At 34.6% G+C, this 13,248-nt stretch overlaps 3 protein-coding genes across 3 annotated transcripts; all 3 read right to left on the reverse strand.

Moving 5' to 3' along the window:
* Positions 1-142: 142 nt before the first annotated feature.
* On the reverse strand, positions 143-2,188 carry LOC140969055 (amidophosphoribosyltransferase, chloroplastic-like). The gene has a single exon (XM_073430273.1). The coding sequence runs from the start codon at positions 2,102-2,104 to the stop codon at positions 368-370; it is 1,737 nt and encodes a 578-aa protein (XP_073286374.1). The 5' UTR covers positions 2,105-2,188; the 3' UTR covers positions 143-367.
* A 1,105-nt stretch (positions 2,189-3,293) lies between these two features.
* Positions 3,294-4,928, reverse strand: LOC140969066 (peptidyl-prolyl cis-trans isomerase Pin1-like). Its single transcript, XM_073430284.1, has 2 exons — positions 4,586-4,928; positions 3,294-3,712 (listed from the first exon to the last, which is right to left on the reverse strand). Exons 1-2 carry the CDS (start codon positions 4,818-4,820, stop codon positions 3,588-3,590), a joined length of 360 nt encoding a protein of 119 aa, XP_073286385.1. The 5' UTR covers positions 4,821-4,928; the 3' UTR covers positions 3,294-3,587.
* A 3,176-nt stretch (positions 4,929-8,104) lies between these two features.
* LOC140959787 (protein SMALL AUXIN UP-REGULATED RNA 12-like) lies at positions 8,105-8,931 on the reverse strand. The gene has a single exon (XM_073417804.1). The coding sequence runs from the start codon at positions 8,839-8,841 to the stop codon at positions 8,521-8,523; it is 321 nt and encodes a 106-aa protein (XP_073273905.1). The 5' UTR covers positions 8,842-8,931; the 3' UTR covers positions 8,105-8,520.
* Positions 8,932-13,248: the final 4,317 nt, after the last annotated feature.

A 13,248-nucleotide genomic window follows, 5' to 3' on the forward strand; every position in this document is an offset into this window, starting at 1 on the left:
TTTCTATAGACATCCATAATTTAACCCTCCGGTTGTGATGATCTGAATACTGGGATGCTTTATGTGTATATGTAATATGTTAAAAAAATACTTATCATTCATCTTCATACACGAAGCTAATGATAAAATATATTGTTCGAAATGGAAAATCTGAGAAATGTATGTTTCTTCTGGAATGGTGTTCGTGACTAAACAGTTGAATCCATTCCAAGAAATTACCTTGGTACCAAATGTGGCCTAATCTTGAAAAATTAACACACCACACTTGAATAAAGCAGAACACACCCAAAACTCTGCCGTTCACTGCATAACTATGAACTTTGCTGTTTCTATGAAAACCCAAGTAAACTAAATTTGAAAAATATAACTAGGAAGAGCATTCAACCTCCTGTTTCCAAGTCAGTTTTTTAACCTCTTTTTGGCTCCTGTTCCCTGGAATCCAACCCCCTTCAATGGACTCCATACTACCAATCAACCCATCATCAAGAAAATCACCAACCCTTTTCACCTTTCCTGTTGGCTCAACCGGATATTTCCCCGAAAAGCAAGCGTAACAGAAGTTCGGAGAATCATCTCCCAACAGACTTGTCAAGCTATCAAACGGAAGAAAAGCAAGTGAATCTGAGCCAATATACTCCCTAATCTCCTCCACGCTCATCCTATTTGATATCAACTCATCCGCACTAGGAGTATCAACCCCATAGTAACAGGAACCTATGATAGGGGGACTTGCAATCCTCATATGAACCTCTTTTGCCCCGGCCTCCTTGATCAATCGAACTATCTTCGAAGATGTGGTTCCTCTTACAATTGAATCATCCACCACCACGACACGCTTCCCCTCCAAAACGGCTCTCACTGGCGAAAGTTTCAATTTTACACCAAAATCTCGAATCTTTTGCGAGGGTTCTATGAAAGTCCTCCCCACATAATGAGACCTAATCAATCCTTGTTGAAACGGTACCCCTGCTTTCCCTGCGTAACCAAGCGCTGCCACAACCCCTGAGTCCGGCACAGCAATCACCACATCACAATCCACGGGAGCTTCTGTAGCCAAGATTTCACCAAACGCACGCCTTGATTCATACACAGACCTCCCAAAAACTACAGAATTCGGAAGTGCGAAGTAGATATGCTCAAAAATGCAAGATTTCGGTTCCGGATGAGGCATCAAACAAAGGGAACTCACCCCTTCTTTATCCACAACAAGGACTTCACCAGGCAAAACCTCTCTTTCATATGTCGCCTCGATCAAATCCAATGCACAAGTCTCCGATGCAAAAACCACAGCCCCGTTGCTCCTTCGACCCATAACCAACGGCCTAAACCCAAAGGGATCACGAACTGCAACGAGCTTATCCTCCGTCAAGAAAACCATAGAATATGCTCCCTCAAGCCTCTCACAGGCCTCGACAATCCTCATGAAAAAGGGCCTCGCTTTCGAGGTGGCAATCAAATGAAGAACAACCTCAGTATCCGAACTGGTGTTGAAAATCGATCCGTTGTCCTCCAGCTCCGCCCTCAAAGCCTGGTAATTAACCAAATTTCCATTGTGGGCAACCCCAACAGAGCCGAACCGGTAACCTGCAACAAAAGGCTGCACATTTTTAAGCATGGAGGACCCAGCCGTGGAGTATCTTACATGACCTATGGCGACATCTCCCGGTAACTGAGCCAATTTGGACTCGTTAAAAACCTCGGACACAAGCCCAACTCCTGTAACCGACTGGAGCACGCCATCGTGCACCGCCACGATCCCTGCACCCTCCTGACCACGATGCTGGAGCGCGTGGAGAGCTAAGTAGCTCAGACGGGCAGCCTCTGAGTCACCGTAGATTCCCACCACCCCGCACTCTTCCCTCGGCTTATCGTCATCATAGTTCGGAAAAAAAGGATTTAAATCTGTATGTGGTAGGTTTTTGTACCCGGAGACAATATCTGAGATTGGGTTTTTGGAGGAGGTCACATGGAGGGGTTTCCCAAGGCCTTTTGGTAACATGGAGGGGAAGAACCTAGGCGATGGAGGGGGGAACGAGAGACGGAGGGCCGAGGAAGCAGAGGATGATGAAGCCGTGGGGGTGGCAATCTTGGTGGCGGCGGCCATCGGAGTCTAGAGGAGATGAGATGAACTACGGATAGTCGAATCGGCGGGGCTAGGTTTTGTTCGTTTTCTGCACTTATCTATTGGTGACAAAAAAGAGTCTCAAGGTAAACTTTGATTGGTCTGTGATGAAACAGCCCACAGATTGGGATACATTTTTTCTAGTTTGATTTTTCAATTAATTAATTATGGTCCGTATTTTCTGAAAATGACGTGCGACGCTTTTGGGGTAAAAGATCTAAATTGTAAACACATTCAGCGCCTAAAGTTGACTGTCCCCATTCATCTTGATAACTAACGACATTGGTCAAATAAATATATTGATGGTACATATTATGTCGTTACTTGCATTCTTTTTTTAAAAAATAAAAATAAAAATTGAATTTGCATTATGTTTTGGTCCTTTGAGTTTTTCTAAAAAAATTAGAGAATATATATTAAAAAAAACTTTTTTAAAAAAATTACACTAATTTTTATGATATAATCATTTAAAAGTTCAATAGATAAAAAAAAAATTCGTTCTAAGATATAGTGTTATAAATGATATAGAAATTTATTAAAATATTTATAATTGAAAATATCAGTATTATTTGTATATAAAAGAATAAAACCAAAGTTAATTACGCTAAATTCTCTACTTTAATAATAATGTAATATCTCATTTTATGAACAAATTTTATATTTTAAATGGGGTGTGAATTAACAAAAATTGAAGTACAAATAAATTTGATCTTGCATAAAATATCCAAGTACTTTCGGCATGCGCACAAATACTGGCTTTCTTTGAAAAAGAGGATGAATAATGGGTTGACAAATTAAAGCGGCATTATGTACGAACTTTTCCATAGGAGATAAAGATGAAGCGTTGATATAACAAAATTTGATGGCATAAAGAGAGTGGCGACTGGAATCTTTCCAACCTTTCTTCTCCCTTGAAACTCTCTCGCATCAAAAAAAATGTGGTAAAAGAGAACTCATCGATCGTGGAACAATCAATATCAAGTTATTTGCATTCTTGAAGACATGCTTGATTAAGTCCCAAAAGGAACTATTTTCACAGCACCAATCATATGATAGAAACGAAGCAATTATCATAATCCAAATGTAAGATTGGTTAACTCTCCCCTATCCTCCACATCATACCATGATTACCACCAGGCCATTCGAAATTGGTGCACAATTACAAGGATCACAAGGGTAATTGACAATCATTTGAGTCCAGTCAAATTCTCTGGTTCACAATAGTATAATCCATGTTCAGAAAGCACAATCATAGAGAAGCAAACTTATTGCTCTAATGAAACTCATTCATGAGATGATAGTCATCCAAGTTCAGAAAACACAGTTACATAGAAGGAAACTTATTGCTCTAATGAATCACATTCATGAGATGAGAAACATGATCGGTGCCGCGACAATAATACGGTCTTAATTCGGCATATTGCAAGTAATCATAATTCTTTTTCTACCTTGTAGTGCACCAACATCAACCTGTTCTCATAATAATGTGAACACCGCTATCGGTATCAACAATGTCGCTTATCTCTCCAATCTTCAGAGTAAATGTGGCATCTTCAAATAGCTTCTGCATCTGGCCACGACCAAAATAACCTGAGAAAATTGGCATGATGAGGTTCTATTGGTGCAACTGTAGTGTGTAAGAAAAATACGCGGTCAAATAACATAATAGGTTAGTAAAAGTCAAACAAGGTGTCCATCGTCAGTATCAGCTTCAAGGGTGGAAAATTTTAAGATTCCAACTCTTCTCCACAATATATTAAGGGCTGTAAAGAAGTTTAGAAGGTCTTCCACCTAAAAGAGCTATATTTTGGGTTTGCACTCTTATCTTGATATTATGGGCTAACAATTGCAAAATCAATTTTATGCAATCTGATAATGCTACCAAAGCTAATGCAAAGTCCTGTAATTTGTACCACTAAATACAGACATTTGTTACAGAAAAGATTCTCAGATTTTTACAATTCAACTCACATGCTAAGAATCAATAAATTTCTCAAACAATGTGAAGTAGGCATAATTAATTAGTCTTATAAGATGGAAAAATAATTTCAACGCAAAGACTTCTACCAATCCCTCCTTCGGCTTGAGGAATCTTCTTTATAATGAATGGTATCATGTTATTTGCCTATAAGCGAAGTCAAATCAAATTGGTATAATGATCTCCACTAGTAATTTAAGTTCAATCAAAATTTAGAAGTTGTCTACATAAAAAGTGAATGGAAACTAGCAAGTCGATTAGAAAGAAAGTAGATTCCTCCAACACATCATATTTCTTGCTTCGTTTCTGTCCACAATATTGGCAATACAGCGTTTAAATCATCCAAATCAGATTCCTTTTACTCAAAGACAACAATGTAACGGTAAATTAAAAACCAAATGGAGCCAAAACCCTCAAGCATAACGAAAATGAAGAACTGAACATTCCATTTCTAGAAACAAACAGCGAGGGTTTAACGTATTCACCAAGATCACCACCGCGCTTGGCTGAGCTACAGTCAGATAATCGAGAAGCAACATCTTCGAATCTCGACTTTCCAACAAGGATATCATCGCGGATGGTCTTCATCTGCGCAACGGCGGCGTCTCTGGTGGTGGCGGAGATGCGGCTGCCGTCGGGGTCCTTCCAGGAGGCCTTTCTCCGCGAGCCTTCGTGCTTAATTAATATGTGAGATGCCTTCACCTGTCCGGACGACGCCATTTCTTCCGATCACAGCTAGAAAGAAAGAAGGAAAGAAAGAAAAATCAAGATTCCCGAGGGAGAGGGAAAGGCAGAGGGAGGGCCGAGGGGAGATTTGTCTTGTGATCTTTATTTCAAGGGTAGGGTTCGAGTGGGAAGAAATGGACGCCTTTTCAAGGTCTAAAATAGTGATTGATATATTTAAATTTTAAATATTTAAATGTGTATATAAATAATAAAAATATATATATTTATCAATGTTTAAAAAATCAAAGAAATTTTTATGCTATTAAAATAATATTTTTAACAAAATGAAAAATCTAAATAATCATATTCATACAGTTTGGTGTCAACATAAAGTTTGTGCGATCAAACAATGGTCATGAGTTAAAATTCTCATAATTCTTCATGTCTAAAGCCATTTTCTCTTTTCATTCTTCTGTTGATCATCCACAACAAAATTATGTTGTGGAAAAGAAGCATCAACACATTCTCAATGTAGCTTGGGCTCTATTGTTCCAATCACATGTTCCCTTACTTTATTGGACTGATTGCATCGTTGCGACTATTTATTTGATCGGTAGAACACCCTCTTTCCGATTCCATTTGAAATTCTTTACCGATAAGTTCCCTCATACCTGCACCTAAAATCATTTGGGTGTTTGTGTTACGGTTCTACACATTTAAGCTATCGCTCAAAAATCTGTTTTCTTGCGATATCCCCCAGAATATAAGGCTTACAAGCAGCACAATCTCACGACAAATGAAATATACGTATCTCGAGATGTCCATTTCCATGGTGTCTCCTTTCCCTTTTAAGGATCTTCCCTCATCTTCTATCAATCTTTATTTTCCCCTCTAGTATCTTGCCAACTAGTTTACTTCTTCATCATATGATTTTGGTCCTCCTTCGGACTCTTCAAATATGTCTCATGTCACTTGTTACTATAGAGTTTCAACTAGCTAGGCCACATCATTTACGTGATTACTACTGTCTTGCATCACAAGAGCTCTCCACCTTGTTAGGGAATTACACCCGAAGCGATGCCAACCACTATGATAATATAGTACCCAAAACTTGCGGAATAAAATAACCAACAAGAACACAAAGATTTACGTGGTTCACCCAATATAGGCTACGTCCACGGAGCACTGCAACTTTTATAACTGGAAGAAATATTACAACAAGTGTATACACCAATACACTCAATATTTCTCACACTCCCAACCCGAGTATACCGAGAAAATAATTTCTCTAACTCACACAAAGAGAATTCTCGCACTCAAGAAAAAAATACACTCTTTTTTTCTATGCACTCTCTTTTTATCAAAGCTGAAAAGCTTTTGATTTTGGGATACAATAACTGAAGGAATTGAATTATATTTATAACTAATTTCTAAATTCAATTTTGCAATATTTTCGATGTGAGATGAGAGTTTTTTATTATTTTATTTAATACGTGGCCCCACTCTATTAAATAATCAAACCCAACACACCTCTACCATTCATCCCCTACATTCTGTTCCTCCATATCACAAACTTTCAAATACCTATCGACCTTTTGTTCATAGTGTTTCCTCTATCATTGAACCACACTTTTTCACAAGCTGCTGCTCATCCTGAATGGTGTCAATTGTTTCTTTGCCTCCTGGTGAAAGTTATTATTTTTGTAATGTGAGGGGTATTTTTAGTATTTCAACAATTACATGATAACCCTAAAAATGGCTACTTTAAGCCCATCATGTTTTATAAATAAGTAATTAAATAATAATATATAGTGCACATAATATGAATCATTAAAAATAAAATATATTCTATTTCTCCAATATACGTTTGCTGGAAAGATTTGCACGATGAGAACGGTAAGCTAATTTTAAATTCTTTTCTATAAAAAATATATATATATATTGCAATACTTTGTCTTTTTTTTTTAAGAAAAAATAATGAACCTGGTAAAATCCGTCAATCCCGATGTGTAACTAATTTTCTTCCACGACCACATATTTAAACTGGACCACGAATTAAATGTGATAAAGATTACTACTATATAATAAAAATACTTTATAATATAACAAAAATGTTTGTTGTACATTAATGTACACTTGCTTGTACTTGCTTATTAACTATTTGATACGTATATTAGCCATAGGCCAAATTTTGTTCTCGCTATGACTTTAAGCAAAAGCTAGCAAACGAGGCAATTAAGCATATTTCCAGCATTTCATTTTCGAGTTTGGGTTAATGAGATAATACCCGGTGTTGTCCTAAAGTTATATCACATGGTCTATGTTCATTCTTAGTTCTATAAAAAAATATATCACCAACCTACTATATAAAAAAATGTGGATTGTCGGATATACATTTTACTTGTGTGTGAGAATCGATGCTAATAAAATATGTGTATTAAGTTACATACTTTTATGTCTAAAAATAACTCAGAGGCCCATAATCAGAAGCCCAAAAATTTTGGCCCAAGAAGAGTTGCAGTTCGGTCCAAGAAAGCACGATGACAGAAGTTGAGCCATGACCCAACGTGGATGGTCGTGGAATGTGGTTGAAACTTCCATGTGGAGCGTGACAAAAGCAGCAAAAAGGATCGGAAAAGGCCCCGACAAAAATCAACACAAAAAGCTACAGCAAAAGCTCTGTAGAAATCCTTATTAATTCTATGTCTGTTCATGTCAATTTCTAGTTCTAGCAGTAAAGTATTCCAAATATTCCATATGTTCATCAGTCTTTTTTGTAAAAATATTGGTCAAGTTTATAGCGACATAATGATATTTGATGTTGTTAATGGATTCTTTCTATAATTTTGTCATATTCCTCCTTCTTTGTTTACGTTTTTGAGCTATTTCGAAGGAACTATAACTAACGGTCGAATCGAGAATCGCAACGCTTGATAAACGAAGTCGGATCATGTAACATTTGGCACGAACACGTTCCTGACACGCCCTGCAATTTTCGTGATAAACACATACTAATGCTCGGGGATTAAAATTTCAAATACGTCTAGAAAAAAACATGAATATATAAGATTATCTATTTAAGACAACGTTAGATTGCAATGTTATTATCGTCCCATACCATTTTGTCCATACAATGGATCTGATGACTTAATTAAGAAATCGTGCAGTGGTATTTAATTAGTTTGAATTCGAGCCCTTTTTTTCAAATTTTATTATATATTTATAGTATAAAATTTTCATTACGTTAATTACATGTTTTGACTATATTCAAAGAAATTTATTTATATGCCTGAGAATAAAAATCAATAAAATTTTCATGACATAATTGAGTCAATATTAAAACAATAAATCGTTAATTGATAATAGACGAGGAACACATTTTTCATTCTCTCATGGGTGTGAGTGAACAAACACCACAGTGAGGAAAATTACAGAATCAGTTAATTTTATACAAATCCAACCACCCATAAAATACTAATAATTCATGATTCATGGGTTGATTAAAGTAAACTTTTTTCCCCGTTGAGAGGGGAAAAAAATGAAACCAAGAAAAAGGAAGAAATGAAACCAGGAAAGATTTAAAAAAAAAAAGATGAAAATCAGCACAAATCTGCTGCTTTCATCTTTGGCCATCTCTCCCCATATTGCCAACCACAATTTCTTCTCTTTCCATATTCAAGAATTAGCTATCCAGCCTACCATTTCATGGATAATTAAGTGAACGCCAAAATATGCAATATTTCAAGTTCTTAATTCATCCGAGCACGGAAGAAGTCAGGGATCTGAAAACGACTTCTTCGCAGGGGATAGTAAGTCCCATCTCGTGATCGAATCCAAACTCTTCTTCCGCCTGCCTCAGCAGGACTTGGAACTCGGGATGAGCCAACAGAGATATGGGAACTATGTATCTGCTCCGGGTTTGGCCCACATACACCGCAAAATGGCCCTTGGGGACGTCCACCGGCAGCCCATCCTCTGTGTCGTAGCCATTTTTCTTACCCATGCTGGAGCATCTCTTCAAGATTTGCCTCAGGGCTGTTGCCTGGGAGACCTTGGCTGGTTTCTTGATCGCCATTTTGGATTTTTTTTTTTTTTTTTTGAAGCTTTGATTCGAAAACGAAGAGTTTGGATACGGAAGTTTGGGTGGTGTGGTTTGGAAAGGATAGAATTGCGGAGGTATTTATCCACAAAAGTTGGAGCTCGGGGGGTGGGGTGAGGCTAAGCCCTAAGAGATTGTGTGTATATTTTTCTTCCACATTTTGTAATTTCTAAATCATATGTAACTCACACTCTTCTAGAGTAAAATGACATATTATGGGTAATTCTGAAATTTTTTAAATAATTTCTTGTTATTCACACCAACATGTATATGTAATATGTGTGTATTGGTCAAATCATGTATATTTATTATATTAGATTAGATTAGATTAGATTTTAAGTGTAGATTTATATGAGTATTGAAAATAACATAACAATGACCTATTGTGAAGTGTTAATAAGACACCGATTGATACGAAATATAAAACTCCGTGTCGATATTTTCTCTACCGATTTACTCGAGTTATATAATAATTAAAGTTAAAAATTAAATTCAATTATGTTTTCATGTTTTTCAATTTATTATCTTTCTATTATTAATCCCCTATTCATCATCATTTCATTTAAGAGTATGCCTCTTGTTAGATACTTTCACGAATTTTATTCGTGTGACAGATCAATCATACTCGTGTTTACACTAAAAAATAATACTTTTAACATAAAAATAATATTTTTTCACGAATGACTCAAAGAAAAGTTCTCTCATACAAAATTAAAATACAAATATCATTGGTACGAATTTGAAATGTATTAAATGAGGAATGCGAGGGGATAGACAAAGCACGGGTTTTTGGGGTTGTGTGTAAGCATTGAAGAACAAAACCGTTAATTTATTCATATTTATTCCAAACGGAACCACTCACATGTATGGATGGAACAAATTTTATTTTTGGGGACAAATAAAATTTATCATCCAAAAAATTAATATAGTGGAATTTTGTTTTTTTTTCCTTCATTTTATTGTATTTGACATTTATATTTTTTATTAAACACATAAATTATAATACATGCAAATGAGGTAAGCTTAAAATTCATTAAATACAGGGAAATAAAAACTAATTTGGTAATATTATATAAAAATTGCACTTAATGATCACTTCAATCAAATTTCAATATTAGTTAAAGAATGTATAAAAATGATGTTTAGTAAATTAGTTTTGGGTAGAATGTTTCAATCCTTGAATTATAAATTCGAACCAACTCATATTTTAATGATTTCCAAAATTCAAATCAACTCAAACCATGAAATTTCTATCATAACTAGACCATGAATTTCGGTTAATTCGATTTGGTATGGTTTGGATATTTTAAGTTTTATAGTGAATTAATCTGTGAGATATTCTAATTTGAAAAAAGCAGCATCGTAGAAGTTGAATAAGAATTTCATTTTATCGTTAATTAAAATGATTATAAATTAAAACCATATATCAGAATATGAGTGTGTCGCTTGTGAGACTATATCACAAATCTATATCAGTACGAATGGTCGACCCGCTTCATATTTATAATGGAAAAGTAAAATTTTTGACATAAAAAATAATATTTTTCATAAGTCGGATATCCGTCTCACAAAATTGAAATGCGAGTCCGTCTTATTAGAGCATTTTGTGTTTAAATGCTTATGCATACTTACAACTTTAAAAGTTTAAAGTTTTTTATAACTTGTAAAATTCTATAATATGCATAAGCATTTAAACACAAATGCTCTAATAAGACGGACTCACATGTCAATTTTGTGAGACGGATCTCCGACTTATGAAAAATATTATTTTTTATGTCAAAAACCAATGTGGTTTGATTTGATTTTACAGTATAGTTCAGCTCGGTTGAGTTTCTAAACATCCCTATTGAGCCTAACCAATTTTGTGGCTGGCATGTACTGATGTACATGGCTTATAATATCCACGGCTATGCAAATATAATTTATTATAGTGTGCACAGAATATGATATATTATATATATAACAAATATCATTTAAAGTAAAAGATCTAGGTTGTTGCATGTTGATGACTTGCCACTTATCTGGCACCAAAAGTCCCAAATCTGAGACGAGTACGAGATCCAATTGTAACAATGTATCTCATCCAACTCAGAAAAAAGGTCGTTGTATATTAACCGGATTTCTTTTATGATGCAGTGTAAATGATTATCTTTAACATCATCGTATCATCTCGCGTTTCACTCAAGTTTTATAATAATTCGAGTTCAAATAATTATGTTATTTTTATCTTTCAATTTATCAAATTATAATTTATCATTTCATCCAACGAGTCAAGTGTGATACATGTATATCTTTCTTACTGACTAACCACTTAGCCAATTTCACAGTAAGATGTGTGGTAAAAACTCTATAAATGGTCCACGCACGAAGAATGCCATCAAAATCATGTTGCAAGTTGTGGCAGTGTGGTCCTCTTACATCCAAACCAACAGCAGGAGAAATGCCTCACCACTAGATTCAGATCCAACGGATAAATATCAGAAATTATCAGTAATTTTCTATTTGAGAGCTGATGCAGTACTGAGAAATAGTACCGATTTAGCACAGAAAAATAGTCGACGTGTCCGATATTTTAACATTCTGATTGAAAAATGACTAAAATTAAAAAAATTATAAATTAATGGACAAAAATCGCGAATTATCTAACAACATGACAAAACATCAAAGTTACTTTACCTTGATTAAATATGCAGATCGATATTGCAAAATCTTAAAAGTTGATGGATACGACCAACATCAACTATTATTTCCCTCTTTGCCGGTCCAAGTTGAGACCACATGTAAGTAAAATAGCACCACTCACAAGATAAGTCCCTATCCCAGAATAAATTATGCCATGGCCATCATCATCACAGAAAAATAAAAGTAAAAGCATGTTCTGTAGCAATCAACAAATACATGAGCTAAACCCGAGTGGTCTAATTTTTTTTAAAAAAAATTATATGTAAATTTTGTATAATTTTGGAATAATATGATATTAGCTCGGATAGATTAATTTAAAATAATAAAAAATCTTAGATTTTAAAATTTTAGTCCGAGTAAAGCCATATTTCTGGCTCCGTCACTTGTGCCAATGGATCAAAAAGATACAAAAGAAGTAAAATTAAGCTTTCGATGCTCCCATTTTCCTTTTGTTTCTCTCTCGTGTACCCTTTCAAGTCCTTGAAAGTACAGTTTTTTAAAACTTCCAACCAACCTTCTTCTCTATCCCAATACAAGTATGGATGAAGGTATTACGAATATATTTATCACAGATCGAAGAAATACACATTGTTCTAATTTTAATTCGTCGTAATGAGTTATATAAGATAGAATTAAACAATTGTCATATGTCCGTCTATATATAACACGCTGTTAAGGTGTATGACATGTTGGACATGACTTTACTTGTAGCGCCGTATGATCTCTTGCTTAGCTTTCTTTTTTCTGATTTGTTGCACGCTTTCATTCGTCGTATATACTTGTGTACGTTGTTCGGTTGAAGAATTTAAGTAAATTTTTTTGCCGTGTATTGGCTCCTTTTATATCTTCACCACATTGAACATGCAAATACACGTCCCAAAATTTGAATTATGCTGAAATTGTACTATATTAAAAAGATAAATGGTGACCACAGACTTGAGCCTTTGCTAATTATAGAAATTTTGTCAGGAGTGTACTCAATATGGATGTTACCATCAATATTCCGCAATGATGTGTTGTACTTCCCAAGTGGCCAAATGATTTTTATTTTATTTTTACAATTATTTTTACACAAAAGGCCTATGATTTTTATTTTGTTTTTATCGAACCAAGGGACAAGGGTAGCCCTATTAACTGATTTTCAAAACCCAATGTTTTTAAGTAACGATCATCATGATTTGGTTGAATTCGACAACTTTATCAAAATGAGAGAGGTCAATAACTTTTATATAGGGCAATGAACGTGAACAAAATGTCAATATATTCAAGACAAAATAGAATATATATATGAGAAAAAATATCGAATTTTCGGTATATTGAGATTACTATATTGAAAAAATATCGAATTACTGAATTTTCGATATACCGAAGATTTCGATACGGTAACAATACCAAATTTTTAAGTATGATAACGATATGAAATTTTAAAATTTTGGTATATATCGAAATAATATATAAATTTTTTAAAATACATAATATTTTAAAACAATAAATTTATAAAATTATAAAAATGTAAGATTTTTTCCGGTATAAAACGGTATATATCGATACCATACTGAAATTTAGATATACCGTATAATTTCGATAAAATCGGTATGCTAATTATATGTAAGAAAATGTCGATATGATATCGATGTAAAATTTGTGTATACTATAATTATCGATACGATATATAATTTCGTTACAGCATGATACGGTATA

Source organism: Primulina huaijiensis, chromosome 2 (assembly GCF_012295235.1).
Source record: "Primulina huaijiensis isolate GDHJ02 chromosome 2, ASM1229523v2, whole genome shotgun sequence".
NCBI classification, from domain to species: domain Eukaryota; kingdom Viridiplantae; phylum Streptophyta; class Magnoliopsida; order Lamiales; family Gesneriaceae; genus Primulina; species Primulina huaijiensis.

What these genes read in the sequence shown, in the direction of transcription:
- LOC140969055 (XM_073430273.1), bottom strand. Translation starts at nt 2,104, where the DNA reads ATGGCCGCCGCCACCAAGATTGCCACCCCCACGGCTTCATCATCCTCT.
- LOC140959787 (XM_073417804.1), bottom strand. Translation starts at nt 8,841, where the DNA reads ATGGCGATCAAGAAACCAGCCAAGGTCTCCCAGGCAACAGCCCTGAGG.
- LOC140969066 (XM_073430284.1), bottom strand. Translation starts at nt 4,820, where the DNA reads ATGGCGTCGTCCGGACAGGTGAAGGCATCTCACATATTAATTAAGCAC. An exon ending in CAAGCGCGGTGGTGATCTTG is followed by an intron (nt 3,713 to 4,585) that starts GTGAATACGTTA and finishes CAATTTTCTCAG; the next exon opens with GTTATTTTGGTCGTGGCCAG.